This window comes from Pelophylax lessonae (genome assembly GCF_965119305.1).
Source record: "Pelophylax lessonae genome assembly, chromosome: 5".
In the NCBI taxonomy this organism is placed as follows: Eukaryota; Metazoa; Chordata; class Amphibia; order Anura; family Ranidae; genus Pelophylax; species Pelophylax lessonae.
Genome location: NC_138772.1, coordinates 175,173,067 through 175,195,823, shown reverse-complemented (window position 1 = coordinate 175,195,823; position 22,757 = coordinate 175,173,067). Strand labels below are relative to the sequence as shown.

General features: G+C 43.6%; 1 protein-coding gene across 1 annotated transcript in view; it reads right to left on the bottom strand.

Moving 5' to 3' along the window:
• The window catches only part of LOC309556068 (prostatic acid phosphatase-like), a 161,244-nt gene that overhangs the window by 29,696 nt on the left and 108,791 nt on the right, over positions 1–22,757 (bottom strand). The window contains exons 8-9 of the mRNA XM_082258380.1: positions 20,995–21,077; positions 2,772–2,878 (exon numbers count right to left, since the gene is read on the bottom strand). Coding sequence (XP_082114506.1) covers positions 2,772–2,878; positions 20,995–21,077 — 190 coding nt within the window. The remainder of the gene's footprint in view (positions 1–2,771; positions 2,879–20,994; positions 21,078–22,757) is intronic.

The window sequence follows — 22,757 nt, the reverse complement described above, 5'->3', positions numbered from 1 at the left end:
AACAATTCATGGTCCCAGTTTTAGGTAAATACAGCGGCATAAAAGGCCTTTTATGTCCGTTTGAAACCTAATTTTTGGGGCCTGTAATGACCGACACTTATTTATCCTGTGAATGCCTAATGTACCCCCAGCCACAGAATACCAAGTTCTTTACTGTGAGGTGAACGCCTGTTGGCTAATTTTTGCGGCCTGTACTGGCCGACACTTACTTCTATATCCTGTAAATGCCTAATGTACCTCCAGCCACAGAATACCAAGTTCTTTGCTGTCAGGTGAACGCCTGTTGGCTAATTTTTGGGGCCTGTACTGGCCGACACTTACTTCTGTATCCTGTAAATCCCTAATGTACCTCCAGCCACAGAATACAAAGTTTTTTGCTGTTAGGTGAATGCCTGTTTGCTAATTTTTGGTGCCTGTACTGCCTGACACTTACTTCTTTATCCTGTGAATGCCTAATTTTTCAGACTGGAATTGAAAAGCAATGGGTCTGTAAACGTTCCGCTAAATTGTGGAACAGGTGCGGACCCATTATTCAGACGTGTGAATGGACCCTATATGTATTTGACATGTATTTACCGGCTGCTGTCAGTTCTGGCTGATTTCGAAAAAAAAAAAATTATGGCAACTTTTCCAATAGCAATACTTCTGGTATGTCAGTGTCCATGTTGTGGGACTATGTGTGCACAGCTAGTAAATATGTTGTGGCTGCAAATATGACCTGGAGGTTTTTAATGTTCGCCTGCCATTAAAGTGAATGGGGGTCCGCCGCAAACTTGCGGTTTGCGAACGTTTGAGAAAGTTTGCGGATGGCCCTCGCGAACCGCCCCGTCCGATGTTCGTCCATCACTAATTCTGATCTCACTTAGTCTCAACTTAGGGACTTTTATGCCTCTATTTATCGAGACATATTGTAGATCTAAGCTCAATGGTTTATTTTGTTACTATAAACTCTAGTTTACTAATGTTACCTGCTCCATTGCTTCCTAGGACAATCGAGTAGTCCACAAAGGCTCCCTGATTGTCGATTTGGAAACCCAATGATACATGTTCAGTTGAACTTTGTCAATGTTACGGTATTGTGTTACCATATTAATGTCTGTTTTTTAAGGCTGCAGTTGTTCCGGAGACAGTTCACTGCTCCCCCACCTAGTTCTCGAGTGCCTCACCTCCAAATCTTTTTGAAGGTTTTCCAAATTTTTTTTTCATAACCAGGTGCTCCTTGGACTACTCCCCCCCCCCCCTTTTTTTTTTTTTTTAGGTCCAGTGGCAAAGGAACAGATTCTACACCCTCGGACCTCCAGTTCTGTCACTTCCTTTCTCTCTGTAGTGCTTATAACTTCTCCATCTACTCCCCCCTCTACTCCCCTTTCTTCCTCCCGCTTGAACCTGTCCTCTCCCCCCCTCCCTAGAGAGGTACCCACCAGCATCCAAGGTTTTTAGTAAATTATGCATAAATTATGCTTATTCGCAGATGATGTCCTCATCAAGATCCTCTCAATCCTATTCGAGACGCCATTGTCACCTGACCCTACCATAGCTCTCCTGAATAACAAACCCTTGACTGTGACCCACCGCCAATTCAAACTCCTTCTTATTATCAATAATGCGGCTACACAGACCATTGCAAAGGCCTGTAAATCACCTACTATAAGTATCTTAGCAATGAAACACAGAATAACTCAGGCAATGGTCCACGCCAAGATCGAGGCAGTCTTCCTAGACAAAGTTTCCACCTACGACTTTGATGGCTTACTCATGCTACCTTAAACATCTGAAATCTCAAGGTACTGACGACATGTTATGGACCTCTCTAGGGACCCCTATTACTTTTAACCCTTCCCCCTCACTCCCACCCCCTTCCCCTCCACATCCTACTTAATTCCTTCGGTCTCCAATCCCACTTCTCCTCCTACCCCCCCCCTTTTTTTTTTTACCTGAAACTAAATTTACAATCTAGTATCCACTCAAATCCAACAATGAGGGGTTTACCCTCTTAACCTGATACACAGCGTAGCATTACTTGTTTGGAATTAGCTTCCCCATTCTGGTCTTTGACTAAAGTAATGTCATGATGTATTGATGCTGTGATATTCGAATGTTCCTGATTGCTAACCTTTTTCTCTATTATATATATATATATTGTTTTGTTCATTGAGAAATGTTAAATAAAAGATTTGAACAAGAAAATCACAGACGATAGGAAATAAATTGTCTCCTGGCTTACCTTATATTGAACAGGAGTAACTAAGAAACTTGTATAAGCTTTTGATGCATAGACTGCAAATTTTTTTTTTTAATAGCCAATCAATAATTTTTGCAACATCAAGGTGACCCATAGGCTATCACTAATAGCTAGTGAAGTGAAAGCTGACCATACACTGGTAGATTTTCCTACAAGCGTTCATTTGAAAAATCTTGTCAGTGAAAATGCCATCAAGAACATGGCAAATTACATTACTTTTAAAATTTTGGTAACTTTTAACAATCCATTTTGAAATTAACTGAATTTCTAAATCATCATAAATTATAAGAAAATCAACAAACATTCTGAAAATTAAAATTTAAAATAAAACAAATCCTACTGGTGTATGGCCAGCTTAAGAGTACTGGCATGGGCATCTGTGTGATATAAGAACTATTATACAGTATACATGTAATATGAAAACCTCCTCTTCATTATTGAATGTTTTTATGTAAAAAAAATATAAACTAAATGAGATCATAAAAGAGAAAACAATAATCCTGCAATAATCAATTGTTTAGCTACTTACTCATTGCCAACCTGGTAAATCTCAAAGAAATGACAAGAGGCATAAGGAGGGAGTTTTCCATTGAAGACATTTAGAGCTGTTTGCAGAGCACCTACAGTTGAATCATGCTGCAAGAAATAAATAGACCATACAAATTGTTATAGGTCAGGTTTAGCCTAAATATAGTATAATAAAGTAATGGTCATCCTCACAATTGCTATACATAAATCTGGTGTTAATTAGATCATTTCCAGGGACATTGAAGGGAATTTACAACGAGAAATCCGTAAGTTTTGTGGTGTAAATATTGGCACATTTTTTTGTGTACCAAATTAACTGTGTTTTGAGACAAATTTTATGTTGTTTTGCACATGCCAACTCGTGTAAAATGCTATCTGACAGTTCCTATAATTGTCCAGTCTCATGCAGAAAATTAATGAAGCACTTGTGCCAATTTTCTAAAATATATACAATTGCCAGAGTGGCAAAAATACTGTAGTGAGGAGGGGTGAAGAGCACTGCAGCAAGGATAGGGGAATGTGTATGGACAACCAGTGATGTAGGAAAGAGGAGAAAATTAAGGATGATCCCAGAAGAAGATTCTCAATTTTATGACAAAATGTTGGCGCATGCCAGAGTAAGCACACCATAACCCCTTATGCCTCATACACACAATCAGATAATCAGAAGAAAAAATGGGTTTAGAAATGATCACACGATATTCTGATCGTTAGTACACAGCTTTCGACAGCTGATCAGGACAGTTCATCCAACAATATCCAAGGGGACAAACACAAAAACTTTTCTCGCACGATAGCCTAGCGAACAACAATCATTAAAACAGTACAGTATGCGTTCCCTAAAAATCGATAGACAAAGACCACGCATGATCGGAAATATGAAAATAACCTGGAAGGAGATGGGAGAACATAAACAATGTTCGAACGGCGAAACATACAGCCAAATCATTTGCAGGCTATCACAATGCCTCTCAATGTTCAGTCGGGACTTTTAAAATACAGCAATCATGATAAAGCCTGGCTGCCATTGTTTTTAATTTGCACTATTTTTGACACATTGCAGTGTAAGCGCCGGTTCACATTACCGCGACGCTACTTGCAGGGGCGACCTCCGAGATCGCGGTGCGAGCAGCGCGCCGCGACCTCGGAGCGGCCGCCACGGACTTCATAACATTGAAGTCTATGGCGGTCACCTCCTGGTCGCCCCAAAGAAGCTCCGGACCCTTTTTCTAGGTCGGAGCGACTTGTGTCGCTCCTATTAGAATGGGTCCACAGCTTCCCTATGGGAGGCGACCTGCGGCGACCTGTGAGGCGACCAGGTCGCCTCACAGGTCGGCCTAGTGTGAACCGGCACTAACTATTCCACTCCCTTTTTTTTTTTTTTTTTTTTTGGAAGGGGACTCCACGCAAACAGGAAGCTTTTCAAGATGTGTACGGAAAAATTCATACATTTAGTACTCATTGTTGAATTCGGTATTAATATCTTGCAACAAAATGTGAATGATAAGTCGTCCAATTATCTGATCGTGTGTACGCGGCCTTACACTATTATCACAATGTGACAAACAAACTGATGTTATAAATTTGTCACAGGAAGCACTAATTAAGCAGGTATATAGATATTGCACAGTTGCCAACATTCTCCAAAAATGTATAGGGACACTTTTTTGTCTGAGTCTTATTTTAAATAGGGGCGGGGCATTAATTTGTAGGTGTGGCCCAGATGGAGAGGAGTGATGCAGTGCGCGCAGTGTGGCGAAAAATGGGCGTGGTTTACATTATGCTAAATAGTGGGTAAATCGAGTCTGAGGTGAAAGAAGGATGGAGGGAGAAGGGAGATAGAAAGATAAGAGAGAGAGAGAAAAAGGAATGGAGGGAGAGAGAAAGAAAAAAAAAGTGCTAGGGAGGGAAGGAGAGAGAAGGCAGGAAAGAAAGAGGGATGGAGGGACAGCAGGTCCAGATCCAATATCCCAATAGCAATATGTGTATGCTATAAAGTTTAACAATCAGCATATAAAGATACTTTAAACACCAGAGTGTGCGGACATGATACAGGAGATGGTCACAGAGTGTGCGGACATTATACAGGAGACGGTCAGAGAGGGTGTGGACATGGTACAAGAGATGGTCAGAGAATGTGAGGACATGGTACAGAAGACGGTCAGAGAGTGTGCAGACGTGGTACAGAAGACGGTCAGAGAGTGTGCGGACATGATACAGGAGATGGTCAGAGAGTGTGCGGACATGGTACAGAAGACAGTCAGAGAGTGTGCAGACATGGTACAGAAGACGGTAAGAGATGCGTGCGGACATGATACAGGAGATGGTCAGAGATTGTGCGAACATGGTACAGGAGATGATCGGAGAGTGTGCGGACATGATACAGGAGATGGACAGAGAGTGTGCGGACATGGTACAGAAGACGGTCAGAGAGGTTGGGGACATGGTACAGAAGACGGTCAGAGAGTGTGCAGACATGACACAGGAGAGGGTCAGAGAGTGTGCGGACATGGTACAGGAGATGGTCAGAGAGTGTGTGGATATGGTACAGAAGACGGTCATTGAGGGTGTGGAGATGCTACAGGAGATGCTCAGAGAGGGTGAAAACATGGTACAGGACTTGATGTGCACCTCCAATCCCAACACAGCTCTGTAGCCCCCCACACACAGAGCATCCAGCAGATCACCCCATGATCACTCACCTGCAACTGTGGTGCCTGCAGCATCTCCCCCTGCACCTCTGGCTGTCAGCTCACTAAGAATTGAGAGGGTGGGGGGCGGCAGCTCTGTGGTGCCCGCAGGATCTCCCTCTGGCTAGCAGGTGTCTTCCTTGTGTACAGTGGAGAGGAGGGGGAATTCCGACCCTGGCAGCTAATCAGCTTCAGTGTACAAGTGAATTGCTTTGCTTGTACACTGAAGAGAGAAGCAGATTAGCTGCTTGGGTTAGAGGCCCCTCCCCTCTCCACTGTACACAGGTAAGACACCTGTTAGCCAGAGGGCTTCGGAAGCTTCGGCCATCCCGATGATCTGACGGGTTGCCCACAGAACACCGGGACAAAGCCAATTTCCTGTGATTTTTCCGGGGACACGGAAGGACTGGGACATGGGTCTGAATATCGTAACTGTCCTGGGAAAATCGGGACTGTTGGCAACTATGATATTGCTGCATTTTTTTAGCATGCACCAGACTTTGGTAATCCCTCCATCATTTTTCTTTATTGTGTAGAAATAGAGAAACCTGGATTTACTACTTCATTTTAACATGGCCTTACAAGCAAAGTTTGAAAACATAATTTTAAAGCATGAAAATACAGCAAGGAGCCTCTAAAATAATGCATATGGAAAAACAGAACAGTAAATTGATTTTCAAGTATAAGTTCACATTTAAAATAAATAAATAAATGGACATTTTTTTTGCAGTTAAAAACATTTCTATAATTTCTCCTACAGACTGACAATGTAGGCTGTCTGCCTGTACATCAAATGGGCATGCAATTTCAGAAAGACAGGAAGACTCAATGAACTAGTCAAGGGTTCAACAGCGCCCTGGTAGTTCACTGAGAACTACAACCCGACAGCCGCAAAGGCTGTTGGTACCTGTAGTTCATTGATTCACAGGAATCTGTAAATCAATGACACGGCCGTGCGGGCGAAGCTCTTTTCAAATAGTGACAGCAGGTACAGGGAGAAGATCCCCAACCTACTGTCACAGGGAGTTAGGGGATCAGGGAGCAGCTGCAGGATCGGGAACAGGTTACTAGTTCCACCCTAAAAATGGGTAATACATGTAACATATTCCCGAAGCTAAACTTATCCTTTAAAACAAGTGGCTTTATTTTACAATCCTTGTAACTTCACACAATGCCCTCCCTGATTATCATCACAGACAGAAATAAACTCCCCATTGAAATGACTGGAAATTGTGGTACCCATGTACAGAAGAAGCTGATAGTAAAGAGGCAGAGTGGCACTGCACAGACCGCACAGGGAGTCCCGAAGGAGGTAGGACAGGTAAGTGTGTGACTTATTGGGATAACTGAGAGGGTATTGAAGCCAACCAATTGTAAATCCACTAAAAGCGGAGTTGAAAGCCTAACAATGTGAACACAGAAAGCAATGAAATCCTGACAGAGATTCTATCTCTTCCAATCCTTTATTTAAAACCCAATGCCAGGAAACCTAAAATATTTGCTCTTGCAGAGTATCCCTTGCAGGGGTAAAATGTTTGTTTAGTCAAGGAACAGAGTATTAAGGACTTAATATTTACATTACTTCTAGCTCAAGCAAGGTCCAGCAGGGTCCTCTAAGAAGAGACTGGTCCCCTGCAGTCTGCTCTGTAAGCTTGGACCATCGCAGGTCACACTCCAGCCTCCTCAGCGTACCATAAAGGAGTAATGTTCCTGTATTGTGTGTGATGATGCCGAGACTCCACAGACCAGAGCTTAAGGCATAGGAGGAGAGTGCTGAAGCTAGGTGTAAGGAAAGTTATAGGGCCCTTTCATTCCTCTCCTAGACATAACAAACATTTAACCCTTGCAGTGTGGGGAAGAGTGGATTTTTTCATCTTCCAAAAGTTGTACTTTAAAGTGGTAGTAAACTCCCATTCGACATTTGCACCTACAGGTAAGGTTATAATAAAGCGTTACCTGTAGGTACAAGAAATATCTCCTCAACATTCACCATTTGGAAGATATTCAGTATCTTTTGCAGCCGGTGATGTCTCTGGCGCATGGCTCTGAAAGAATGGCATTGTAAGATTCTGGTACCTCTGGTACCCTTAATTTCCATTTCCTTTCAATATGCGTCCCACCTTTCTAATTAGGTGGTACGCATACACCTTTAAGACGGATGACGTCATCGCCGAGCGCCGCTCTGAGCGGCTATTTCAACCGCCGGCGTTCTCTCTCACGTTGTTCGTTCAACGTCCCTGTGCCTGTGTGTCTACATGCTTACAAGCTTGTCTTGCTGCTGGAACCTCCAGCTATTTGCTTTTACCTGGAACAGACCGGAACCTCGCTACTGATCCCTGTATCTCGCTACCGGATCACTCCCTCACTACTGGACCCCTCTACTACTAACCTTACTAGTGATAAGTACCCCACAGGGGAATCCTCCATAACCTAACTTACACTACCTACCTCTGCACATTAAGGACTGTTACTATCTATGCATACTAATTCTATCATCTGCACTGTTACATAGATTGCTAGCTCTTGAGTCTACTACCATCTATCCTTGCACTGGGTTAGCCTATCCTGTATTTGTCATCTGTTGTCCTTACCACCTGTTACCATACTCGATTACTAACCTATCTGCATTCTACCTAAATACCATCTAATACTCTCCTGAACATTTCTATCAAGTGCTTACCATCTCTGTCACTGTTCACACCTGTCCCTTCAGCACATCACCTTCATACTATCATATACATCCTATCACTCCAGGAACATCTTATTGAGTGTGTGTATATCTGTATGCTGAAGCTGACGGGCCCACAGTGATGAGTCTGGAGAGTTGGATCTGGTTATTCAACACATCTCTACATGACTACTGAGTGGAGATTCTGCAGCTGCAAATCCAGCCTACTACAAAAACGCAGGAGCGTTACAGATTGAACAAACCACAAAAAATGGATTCAGCAGAATTACCCACTCAAGTGACACAATTAACACAACAAGTAAATGCATTAATACTTGCTCTTACTGAAGTAAAAGAAGAAAATCAAACTCTGACACAGCAGGTAACCCGTCTTTCACGGCTTACTGCTGCTCAGCCCCCTGAACCTAAAATAAACCCTCCTCTAGTGTTTACAGGTGATCGGAAAAAATTTCGTGAATTCAAAAACGCATGTCAATTGCTTTTTTTGTTAAAACCTCGTACATACCCTACTGATCAAATTAAAGTCTGTACCGTTATTTCATACTTAACGGGTGATCCACGGGCCTGGGCAGACTCTCTCTTTGAGAAAAATGATCAGCTTCTCAACTCCTATTCTTTATTCCTAGCGGAACTCGCTAGCTTATATGAAGACCCCAATAGGCAGAGTACTGCTGATATTCAATTGAGGGCTTTAAAACAAGGTAGGAGACCTGTAGAAGACTTTGTAGCAGAGTTCAAAAGATGGACCCTTAATTCAGGGTGGAATGATACATCTCTGCGAACTCAATTCAGACTCGGGTTATCAGAAGCTGTTAAAGACGAGCTCGCCCGAGCGGATTTACCTGGCACCTTGGATGCCTTAATACAACTCAGTATCAACATCGACAGGCGACTGCGAGAAAGAAAGGCTGAGAAAATGGGAATGCCATTGTCTAGTCCTTCTCAGATTTCGGCCGTTGACCCTACTCCCATGGAGGTAGGAACCATACGCCCACCTTTATCAACTACTGAACGAGCCAGAAGAAGATCCAGAAACCTCTGCATGTACTGCGCATCCCCGGATCATTTGATAAGCGTCTGTCCCCTTGTCCGCAAAAAAGAGGGTGAGTGTTCACATGTCTTGCTAGGAGGATTAACGACTTCCTTTTCTAACCCCTATCTCTTTGTTCATCTAACATTACAGTGGGACCAGACTAGGATTACCACCAAGGCTATGATCGACACAGGATCTTGTGGGAACTATATTGATACATGTTTTGTTACCTTAAATAAAATACCTATTATTTCAAAACCTAAACCTGTTTCTGTTAGTTTCATTAACGGTATGCCGCTATCTTCTGGTCCAATCACCAACCAGACACAAGCACTCCTTGTCACTGCTAACGAGTCTCATATGGAGACCACCACTTTTGATATACTACCTTCACCCCATTATCCCATTATTTTGGGACTTCCTTGGTTACACACACATCAACCAATCATAGATCTGTCCGAAGTATTCCTTGAGAAAAATGCTCAAGTGTTGCCTCCCCATAGGGATTATGATTGCACTATCGATCTACTCCCTAACAGCAAATTGCCTTTCGGTCATGTTTATCCTCTTTCACAGGATGAACTTTCTCATCTCAAGGAATACTTAGATGAGAATTTGAAAAAAGGGTTCATTAGACCCTCTACTTCTTCCACAGCTGCAGGACTTTTCTTTGTCCGCAATAAGGATTCAAGTCTTAGGCCTATTATCGATTATAGGCAATTAAATACGATTACGATAAAGGATCGCTATCCTTTACCGCTCATCCCTGAACTCATCGAACAAGTGCGTGGGGCTACTTACTTCTCTAAATTGGACCTAAAAGGGGCATACAGCCTAATCCGAATCCGTGACGGAGATGAGTGGAAAACAGCATTCAGAACCAGATACGGATTATTCGAATATCTTGTGATGCCATTCGGGTTGTGTAATGCTCCCGCAGCTTTCCAGAGGTTCATAAACGACATCTTTAGAGACTTACTTGATGTCTGTGTTGTAGTATATCTGGACGATATACTTATCTATTCTCGATCTCTGTCTGAACATATAAAACATGTAAGACTTGTGTTATCCAGATTACTCGCACACAATCTATACGTGAAATTAAAAAAATGCCTATTTCATAAAGAAGAAATATTATTCCTAGGATACATCATATCCAAAACCGGAATTAAGATGGATATGAGCAAGATATCCTGTATTCTGGACTGGCCTATACCAACAACTCGTAAGGCATTACAGCGATTCCTTGGATTTTCAAACTTCTATAGGAAGTTCATCAAGAACTTTTCTGCTATTGTGAGACCTCTCACACAACTGACAAGTATAAAGAAACCATTCAAATGGTCAGAAGAAGCAAATCGAGCTTTCTGCTTGTTAAAATCAAGCTTTACTTCTGCTCCCATACTACGCCACTCAGACCCATCCCTCCAATATATTCTAGAGGTAGATGCGTCAAATATGGTAGTAGGAGCAGTTCTCTCCCAACGACCAACAAATACTTCACCACTCCACCCAGTTGCTTTCTTCTCAAAATCACTAAGCAGCCCAGAGGTGAATTACCCAGTGGGTGAAAAGGAGTTGCTTGCCATAAAACTGGCACTGGAGAATTGGCGACATCTACTTGAAGGTACCCAGTTACCAATACTCATATATACAGATCACAAAAACCTTCAATACCTCCAGACTAACAAAACTCTCTCCCACCGGCAGGTACGATGGTCATTATTCTTCCTAAGATTCAACTTCCTAGTGACCTACACGCCTGCAGACAAAAATAAAAAAGCGGATGCGATATCACGATTAACCGAAGATAACTACGCCGAAATCCCTTCTATTCCTATAATACCCTATGAACGTATTATTGGGGTTGTTCGTTCCCTGAAGGAAGAGATTTTGCACAGTATAGGATTGGATTCACCTCCACCACAACTAAGTACTGATGCAGAAGGTTTCCTCTATTACAACGACAAACTCTACATACCCCCTACTATGCGCACCAAGATCTTGGAGTTATCACATGATCTGCCCATGGCAGGACATATGGGTATGACGAAAACCCTTAATTTGCTTACCAGGCAGTTTTGGTGGCCTGATATGAAGACGTCTGTACAAAAATTTGTTTCTTCATGTGACATCTGTGCAAGGTCCAAAATTGACACTACAAAACCATCTGGTCTACTCTGCAGTCTACCAATACCCCAGGTTCCATGGGAAGTTGTGTCCTTAGACTTTATAGTAGAACTACCACCATCTAAAGGATTTAATACCATTCTAGTGTCAGTGGACCACCTGACAAAGATGGCACATTTCATTGCTATCCGTAGACTACCTTCATCTAAACAAACAGCGGAACTACTGATGAAACATGTGTTCAAGTTACATGGAATTCCAAAGACTCTTTTATCCGACCGTGGTTCTCAGTTCATCTCCAAATTTTGGCAAGCTCTTTGTCAAATATTACGGATTGAGCGAAAGCTCACTTCACCCTACCACCCTCAGACCAACGGACAGACTGAAAGAGTCAACCAGTGTATAGAACAATATCTGCGTTGCTACACATCATACCTACAGGATGATTGGGTGGACCTTCTCCCTCTGGCGGAATTTGCTTATAACAACGCAACCCACAGTACTACTAAGCAAAGTCCGTTCTACTTGAACTATGGGTTTCATCCCACACTTCTTCCACCACGCATCCTACCATCAAGTAACCCAGTAGCCTCGGACTATCTTACTCAAATAAAAGACTCTCTGGGTTTACTTAATACCACTATCTCACACGCTCATAGTCAACAAAAAAGGTACTACGACCTTCGTAGAAGACCTTCTCCTCAGTATGCTATTGGGGACCTCGTTTGGCTATCAACAAAAAATTTAAGGTTAAAGATCCCTAGCAAAAAGCTTGGACCTTTATTTCTGGGACCCTTCCCAATTAAGAAACTTATTGGGAAAGCTGCAGTACAGCTCACCTTACCGGCAGATCTCAAGATCCATCCCATCTTCCATGTGTCCCTACTGAAACCCCATGTTCCTAACCAAGGAATAAGGCCTACCATCTTGCCTCCACCTCCAGTACAAGTTGAAGGCGGAGAAGAATATGAGATTAAGGAGATTTTGGATTCTCGTATCCACAGAGGAAGACTCCAGTATCTCATAAGATGGAAGAACTATGGACCCCAAGACGACACCTGGTTGGATACCTCTGATGTTCACGCACCTAGGCTTATACGAAGGTGTCACTCGAAATACCCGGAGAAACCAGTGCTATAGGCCTTCCGGAGCCGGCCTTAAGGGGGGGGGGTACTGTAAGATTCTGGTACCTCTGGTACCCTTAATTTCCATTTCCTTTCAATATGCGTCCCACCTTTCTAATTAGGTGGTACGCATACACCTTTAAGACGGATGACGTCATCGCCGAGCGCCGCTCTGAGCGGCTATTTCAACCGCCGGCGTTCTCTCTCACGTTGTTCGTTCAACGTCCCTGTGCCTGTGTGTCTACATGCTTACAAGCTTGTCTTGCTGCCGGAACCTCCAGCTATTTGCTTTTACCTGGAACAGACCGGAACCTCGCTACTGATCCCTGTATCTCGCTACCGGATCACTCCCTCACTACTGGACCCCTCTACTACTAACCTTACTAGTGATAAGTACCCCACAGGGGAATCCTCCATAACCTAACTTACACTACCTACCTCTGCACATTAAGGACTGTTACTATCTATGCATACTAATTCTATCATCTGCACTGTTACATAGATTGCTAGCTCTTGAGTCTACTACCATCTATCCTTGCACTGGGTTAGCCTATCCTGTATTTGTCATCTGCTGTCCTTACCACCTGTTACCATACTCGATTACTAACCTATCTGCATTCTACCTAAATACCATCTAATACTCTCCTGAACATTTCTATCAAGTGCTTACCATCTCTGTCACTGTTCACACCTGTCCCTTCAGCACATCACCTTCATACTATCATATACATCCTATCACTCCAGGAACATCTTATTGAGTGTGTGTATATCTGTATGCTGAAGCTGACGGGCCCACAGTGATGAGTCTGGAGAGTTGGATCTGGTTATTCAACACATCTCTACATGACTACTGAGTGGAGATTCTGCAGCTGCAAATCCAGCCTACTACAAAAACGCAGGAGCGTTACAGGCATACTCCTTCAGAGCTTTGTGCAGCGTCTGAGACTCCCACATGCATGCAGCCAGGAAGACCGTGTGAAGATGGAAGCCCTGTCCGCAGTGACAGTGTGCTGCTGGAGGGCTTTGTTTCAAGGAAAGTCTTTCATAATGTGCTAGAATACACACTAGCACTTTATGACTGTACCTTTCAGGGAGAAGATTTTTATGTACTTAAAGTGGTTGTAACCCTAAAAACAAAAAAGAGAGATCCTGCTCCCTTACAGTAGATTTAACAGCACAGTGCTTGTGCTGTTTAACCTGTCTCTCTGTAAGCTGTAAAACACCTGGTTGACACTGCCAGTTCCTGTGTCCCTATCTGCGTACTGACCACGATAATCATGGCTGCTGAGCCCTGATTACCATGGTCAGTTTACATGCCTCCGTCATCTGCAGCTCTCCTCTCTCTGCCTGTCACCTCCTGTGTGTGGGGTTGTATGAGGCATCTCCGCTCCCAACCCTCCTGCCGCTATTAGTAAAAAGGTTAAATAATGTCACTGCCAGCCCCTCTCTTTTATCCAGCCATAAAACGCTGTTTAAGTGTTTTTGAAAAAAACAATGCCTCTAAACACCTTTTTTCACATATCTTCAGGCCAGTCACATGACTCGTCTGCTCTTCTCCTTTGATCCAGGGCTAAAGCGTGAGGGGCTGAGTGGCCAGCACGACGTTCACATGACCTCTTCGACTGACGTCAGAGGGAGATTTTGGCCCCTCCCGCTGTAGCCCTGGAGCGGAGGCATAGAGCAGCCGGGAGTCACGTGACAGGCTTGAAGATATGTGAAAAAAAAGGTATTTAGAGGCTTAGTTTAAAAAAAAAAACACTTACACTGTGTGTTATGGCTGGATAAAAGAGAGGTTCTTGCAATGAATTACTTCTTTAAGGTTACAACCACTTTACGTTTACTACCACTTTAACAAGTTGCAGACTTTGGGTGTGCTACACATGCCCAATAAAACTTCATCATTGTACAAAGGGTGTGTGTAGCACATCTAGTCTCTCTGCCCTGCTTCTGGGACCCCCATCCTCCAAGTATACCATAATTGTTGGCAGTGATTAATCAGAGCCGGTGTTCCGTGAGAATTACCTACCCGTGAGAAAAACCTACCCTCGTCACTTCCGGTTGCACGGCACTGTATGTAACACGAGCAGTTACATTAAAACAGCTGTGCTGCAATATCACTCATCTCCGCTCCTGTCCCTGTCACTTCCCTGCTCTCGCCTAGTAAATATAAAAGCGGCGGTAGGTTTTTTTCACGGACACCGTGCTCGTTTCATACTAGTGCGCTTGCGCACTAGTCTGATTCTCAGTTGTTCCATTAGGTATCCGGGGCTATGAGCATGCGCACTGCTGCGCTGCTCAGCTGTTCCTCGTCGGAAGTGACAAGGGTAGGTTTTTCTCACAGGGTAGGTAATTCTCACGGAACACCGGCATTACAGTATACAAAGAGAAGAAGTTGGCAGCTCTACCTGTCAAAAAAGCAGTCTGAATCAATGTTTATAAACAACACTTCTCCAGGCTGTGATTATACAAAGATACAAACATATTACATTTGTTACACCTGTATCTTTCTTTTCATTCATCTGCAGATCAAGTTTTTTCTTTTAAATAAAATATTCCTCTGTTTAATCACTATTAATCCTTATCACTAACCAACTCTGATTATCCCTAATTAACTCCTTAAGCTGGGTACACATTAGAAGTTTTATTTCATTCTACCCAGCGGGTGGAATGAAAAAACTGAAAGATCACCATACTAACACAAGTAATGTTAATGCAGCGATTTTCCCTGCTGTGTCTTTGTGCTCGGCTTCCCCCCCCCCCCCTCCTTCTTGCCAGAATACACTGATCAGCGCTCACAGCTATTGGCTGCAAGTGCTGATTGAATGCTTTAGAACAGAAAACTGTACACACTGGTCGAAAGTCAGCCGGTTCCTGCCGAAATGACCGATCATTAGTCGTCTTTTTTGTCCTTAAAAAAACAATATATGTATTACCTTTTTGTGTTTAGTAATGACAAAGGTTTTGCCTAATAAAAAGGTCCATAGCAGAAATGTAAAAATTGCTCTGGTCCATACAGGATAAACTGGTGTGAGAGGCGAAGTGGCTAAATCAAAATAAAAGGTTTTGGATTTAACTAATGAAAGGTTTGATGCTGGTCTCCAGCTTTAGTTGTTAACCATGTTATACAATGCAACTGTATATGGTCATGGCATTCCAGGAAGTTTTACCAAAATAAAAACATAGTATGCTAAGCTACATCGGTAATATTTTGCAGATATTTTGCAGAGGTGTAGAGAAGTGTAGAGATTATTAGGGGCTAGTGATGAGCTCAGGCATATCTGGCTCCTAGTCCAAACTCACCTGACCAGGTCTGCCAGGAAGCTGTCACTGTACTGGGCCACTTAAATAAGATCAGGGCATTTACCGCCCATATCCATTGTATACACTTGACTGCAGAGTGGGGAATGCCTCAGCTGCAGCTGATTGGCCCAGGTACCAGTGACAGCTTCCTGGCTGGCTTGCTCAGTCCGGTTCCCACTAGGATCCAAATATGCCTGAGCCCATCATTAATAAGGGCTACAAACCTCAGCTCCAAAGGTTCCATTGCTCTTACTTTTAGAATATATATATATATATATATATATATATATATATATATATATATATATCCCAACACTTTTGCTAAAATGTAAAGTAGGGAGTGTACAGCTTGTATAACAGTGTACATTTTTGTCCCCTCAAAATAACTCAACACACAGCCATTAACCAGTTCAGGACCAGAAGGATTTGACCCCTTAATGACCAGGCCATTTCTTGCGATTCGGTACTGCGTTATTTAACGGAAAATTGCGCGGTCGTGTGACACTGTACTGAAATAAAATTGATGTTCTTTGTTTCCCCACAAATAGAACATTCTTTTGGTGGTATTTGATCAGCTTTGGGATTTTTATTTTTTGCGCTATATACAAAAAAAGAGCGACAATTCTAAAAAAAAAAAAAAAAACAGTATTTTTCACATTCTGCCATATACCATTCCCCCCCCCCCCCAAAAAAAAAATGTAAAAAAATAAAATTTTCATCCTTTAATGCCAATTTGTATTCTGCTACATATTTTTGGTAAAAAAAAAAATCGCAATAAGCGTATTTTGATTGGTTTGCGCAAAAGTTATCGCGTCTACAAACTAGGGGAAAGATTTATGTAATTTTAATTTATTTTAATTTTTTTACTAGTAATGGTGGTGATCTTCAATTTTTAGCGGCACTTCGGCATTGCCATTGGCAGGGAAGGGGATCAAATGGTTAGGTGTGAGTCTAGGGGAGGGTTTACTAACGGTATGGGGGATGGGCTTGTGACATGACCATAGAGACCTGTGATCCTATATAGAAGATCACAGGTGATCTGATCATTTCCAAGAGAAGAACGGTCAGCTGTGTTTACAACAGCTGACCGTTCCTTCTCTCTCAGCAGGGAGCGATCATAGGTGCCCAGTGGCAATCGTGGCTGCCGGCCCCGTGGATCCACATCCTCACTGCCTAATGGGGGCAGGAGCGCACCGCCGGTGGCGCCCGCTCACCCCCCAGCACCACACACGCGACCGACGTAGGGCTACATTGTGTATTGGGAGGGAATGTGAATTGTGCCTTTCTCATTGTTAAATGTTAATGACCTCACATTGTTCTGTCTGCCTTAAGATAAGCTTATTATTGGATGTATATGTGTATGTGGATTGGCTGCTAAGGGGGAGGGGGGGTTGTCCTACAGTGTATATCTTTGTGTACACTGTATGGGAGTGTAAAACTCTGTTTTCATTGGATTGTGAATGTCAGGGCCTGTTTTCAACAAGGTCCACCTGAGCGGTAACCTTGTGGGGGAAAACTGTATAAAAGTCTGTTTCTTGTTCAATGAAGTTGAGTTATTCTTCACCCTCGATCTAGAGTCCTGTCTCTCATTGGGGGAATATGCTACAAGGGATTGCTATGTCCTTCATACTCCCTTGGATAATCACTAAGCTCTTGTAAGAGCTTGTTCCTGTTCCTGCTACACTTTCTGGGGAAAGAGAGGTTCACCCACGGGAACCTGGAGCCTTGTCGTAGTTCCAGGGTGGGTAGGAGATGGCGAGACCCTAACCAAGCTGTGGCGGTTTGTGGGGTCTGAAGTGGTGTCTGGTGGAGTGCTTGGAGCCCTCGGGAAGCACTAGGAGCATCCGTCAACGGAGGTACCCGGTTGGGGTGCCAGTTGATCCGTTACAGTGTGAATGGGGAGCAGATGTTTTAAATTTGGTGTTATTGCTCTCACTCTCTCATACTGGTCACTGCAAATTCAACATGGCACCCTAGATACACTTTTTAATCAGAGTATAGCATCAAGTCAATTAAACTCCTGGGATATTGATCTTGTTAGTTATGTAGCAGAGGGGGTTGTTAATCAGTTTCAGCTGCTTTGGTGTTAATGAAATTAACAACAGGTGCACTAGATGAACAAAACTAAGATGACCTCCAAAACAGGAATTGTTTTACAGGTGGAGGCCACTGACATTTTTTTCCCCTACTCATCTTTTCTGACTGTTCTTCACTAGTTTTGATTTGGCTAGGGTCATACCTGGACCCTACAGAGCAGGGATATGCAAACTGTGGCCCAGCAGATGTTGCAGAACTACAAGTCCCATGAGGCATAGCAAGTCTCTGACAGCCGCAAGCATGACACCCAGAGGCATAGGCATGATGGTACTTGTAGTTTTGCAACAGCTGGAGGGCCACAGTTTGCTTATCCCTGCTAAAGAGGTTGCACAGGCAGTCCAAATCCTCCAGGATGGCACATCAATACATGCCATTGCCAGAAGGTTTGCTGTGTCTCCCAGCACAGTCTCAAGAGCATGGAGGAGAGTCCAGGAGAGAGGCAGTTACTCTAGGAGAGCTGGACATGGCCAGAGAAAGTCCCTAACCCATCAGCAGGACCGGTATCTGCTCCTTTGTGCAAAGAGGAACAGGATGACCACTGCCAGAGCCCTAGAAAATGACCTCCAGCAGACCGCTGCTGTGAATGTCTCTGACCAAACATTTAGAAACAGACTTCATGATGGTGGCCTGAGAGCCCGACGTCCTCTAGTGGGCCCTGTGCTCACTGAATGGCACCATTGAGCTTGGTTGACATTTGCCATTCAACACCAGAATTGGCAGGTCCACCACTGGCGCCCTGTGCTATTCACAGATGAGAGCAGGTTCACCCTGAGCCCATGTGACAGACGTGAAAGGGTCTGGAGAAGCTGTGGAGAATGCTATGCTGCCTGTAAGATTGTTCAGCATGACCGGTTTGGTGGTGGGTCAGTGATGGTCTGGGGAGGCATATCCATGGAGTCCATGGAGGGACACACAGACCTCTACAGGCTAGACAATGGCACTCTGACTTTACCCCACCTTCGGCTGGAAGAGGCGCCAATTGGCGCTATTCTGGGGGTCATCAGGGCGCAGAGCAATGCGCCCCAACACTCCCCACTTTAATGATGTCCAGTCTGTGATTGGTCTCCAGCCTGGACCAATCACAGGAGGACATGGACCTGGTGACGTGACGTGTGGGGGCGGTGCATCGCCCCGGCGTCACGATCACCTTCCGTTCCCGCCCGGCACAGAGAGAGGACACAGGACAGGAGAGCAAGAGCCGCCGCGGAGGACAAAGCCGGGAGCCGGGAGGACCGAGGAGTCGCCAGTCGCCAGTGCAGAGCGCAGTACAGAGGAGCCTGGAGGTGAAGAAGTGACAGGATGTGATCAGACTCTGATCGCAGATTATCTCTGCATGATCCGATCGAGCCGACCAATCATTCACAACATGAGGCCGCCCGCCCCGCTGCAGCTGCTGGCACTGAATAACTGGAAGTCTGCGCTCTGCAGGAGGATCACATCCTGTCACTACTTCACCTCCAGGGATCGGCAAAAGAGGAGCTGTCCGCAGTGCCCGGAGAAGTCGGGGTGTCCAGTGTCGGCGTGTCGCCCCCTCATGGCCTGAACCTGCGGGGGAGCACCATGTGGGGGAGCTGTCCCTCCGGACCCAGGAGCGACGTGTCTCCCGTCTTCAGCAGCCCACAGCACAGCAGTCGGTCTGGTCGAGTGAGCCAGCCCAAGAGCAGGTAAGTGACATGACCTATGACATGACTGTGACATGACCTGTTACATGACCTGTGACCTGACCTGTGACCTGACCTGTGACATGACCTGTGACATGCCGGTGACATGACTGTGACATGACCTGTGACATGACCTGTGACATGACTGTGACATGACCTGTGACATGACCGTGACATGACTGTGACATAACCTGTGACATGACTGTGACATGACTGTGACATAACCTGTGACATGACTGTGACATGACCTGTGACATGCCCTGTGACATGACCTGTGACATGCCTGTGCCATGCCTGTGACATGACCTGTGAAATGACTGTGACATGACCTGTGACATGACCTGTGACATGCCTGTGCCATGACCTTTGACATGCCTTTACCATCACCTGTGACATGCCTATACCATCACCTGTGAAATGCCTATACCATCATCTGTGCCATGCATGTGCCATGCCTATACCATCACCTGTGCCATGCCTGTACCATGACCTCAAAGTCACGCAAATTTTTACCACGTTTTTTGCCGCAAAGCAATACCTATTACATTTTTCTTTTTGCGCCCCCCCCAAAAATTTTGAGTACCAGCCGCCACTGCTGATGACTCTTCCATGAAGACCATATTTGTACAAGTATTTCTTTACAGTGGAATAGTGTACCACAACTCCAGTGTCTGCCAGATCTTTCTGGAGGGATCGTGCAGTCAAACGTGGGTTTTGAATTGTTTTTCTCACAATCCTGCGAGCTGTTCTGTTTGATATTTTTCTTGGTCTTCAAGATCTTGCTTTAACTTCCACTGTTCCTGATGACTGCCATTTCTTAATTACATTCCGAACAGAGGATATTGACATCTGAAAACACTTTGCTATCTTCTTATAGCCTTCTCCAGCTTTGTGAGCGTCAATAATTTTCAGTTTCAGTTTCTAGGCAACTGCTTAGAAGATCCCCTGGCTGATTGTTGGGGCAAGGTCAGATGAGTCTGGGCATTTAAAACCTTTGAGATTGACATCACCTGGTCTTCCCAGAAGATGACTGAGAACAATCCATGACACTGGCAGGTCTCAGCCTTGCAAAGGGGGCAGTGCATGCTATAAATTCTGCAGGGTGCCCAAACTTTTGCAGACACCATTTTTTTGTTTTCTGTAATTTTGAAAGTGTCAGTGATGGAAATAAAATCTGACTTTTGTTGACATATTATAAGAATGTCTAATCTGTAAGTTGATGCCTTTTGGAGATTTTTCCATCTTTCCTTGGCTTCTTTATGCACATTAATACAAATTTTTACCTGGAGTGCCCAAACTTTCGACCACCACTGTGTGTATATATATATATATATATATATATATATATATATATATATTTATTTTTGCATAAGATTAACTACATCCAGTGTCCACATCCAAGCAAGTTAGAGGTTTATTTCTGTTGTGTTATATTTTCTTACATTTTCTTGAGACCCTTTTAAAAATGAAGAAATATTGCTAAGAATGCCAAATACATACCGCAGAGTACATTATCAGTTTTTGTTTGCTAGATGGAGTGAGAGCTTGTGTGATATTTTCTAAAATGGCTTTCACAAGAACACCTGAAAACAAGATGAAATGCTTTCAATTAATTGCAAAAAGTCAAAGAACACCAGCTGTGCAATTTTTGGCTTAACCACTTCCATACAGAGCAGTTACACCCCCTTCCTGCCCAGACCAATTTTCAGCTTTCAGTGCTCTCACACTTTGAATGATAATTACTCAGTCATGCAACACTGCACCCAATCAAATTTTTTGTCATTTTTTTCACACAAATAGAGCTCTCTTTTGGTAGTATTTAATCACCACTGGGTTTTTTTATTTTTTGCGATATAAGTGAAAAAAGAACGAAAATTTTGAAAAAAAAAAAATTTGTTTTAGTTTTTATCATAAAGTTTTGCAAATAAGTAATTTTTTTTCACAAATGTGGGCCACAATTTATACTACTTCATATCTTTGGTAAAAATAACCCAAATTAGTGGTTATTATGTAGTCTGTGTGAAAGTTATAGAGTCTACAAGCTATGGTGCCAATCATTAAAAATTGATCACACCTAAATACACCTGATGTACCAATGGTCTATCTCAATTCTTGAGGCCCTGAAATGTCAGGACAGTACAAATACCCCCCCCCCCCCAAATGACCCCTTTTTGGAAAGTAGAGAGTCCAGGGTATTTTGTAAGAGGAATGGTGAGTTTTTTGAAGTTGTAATTTTTCCCACAATTCTTGGGAAAATGAAGAAATATATATATATTTTTTTACACAAATTTGTCATAATAACAAGTTATTTCTCACACACAGTATATGCATACTTGCAATTACACCCCAAAATAAATTCTGCTACTCCTCCTGAGAATGGCAATACCACATGTGTGAGACTTTTACACAGCCTGGCCACATACAGAGGCCCAACATGCAAGGAGCACCTTCAGGTGTTCTAGGAGCATAAATTACACATATAATTTCCTAGCGACCTATCACATTTTTAAAGGCCCTGGAGCACCAGGACAATGGAATTACCCACAAAATGACCCCATTTTGGAAAGCAAACACCCCAACGTATAGTCTATGAGGCATAATGAGTCTTTTGAACATGTCATTTTTTACCACAAGTTTTCGGAAAATGTGGAAAGAAAATTAAAACGGGTTTTTTTTTTTTTTACACAAAGTTGTCAATTTATAAGATATTTCTAACACATAGCATGTACATAGCAAAAATGACAGCCCAAAATACATTTTGCTACTCCTCCCGAGTATGTCGATACCACATATGTGAGACTTTGTCACAGCAAAGCCACAGAGACTCAATATGCAAGGAGCACCATCAGGTGTTCTAGGAGCATAAATTACACATATATTTTCATTACAACCAATCACACTTTTGAAGGCCCTGGAACACCAGGACAATGGAAACCCCCACAAAATGACCCCATTTTGGAAAGAAAACACCCCAACACACAATCTAAGAGGCATGAGCTGCAGATAGGTACTCAGATACTCTGATAAGCTGCAGATAGGTACTCTGGTACTCTGATGGGCTTCAGAGAGGTACTCTGGTATTCTGATGGGCTAGAGACAGGTACTCTGGGCTGGAGACAGGTGCTCGGTACTCTGGGCTGGAGACAGGTACTTGGGTACTCTGGGCTGGAGACAGGTACTTGGGTACTCTGATGGGCTACAGAGAGGTACTCGGGTACTATGATGGGCTGCAGAAAGGTGTTAGGGTACTCTAATAGGCTGGA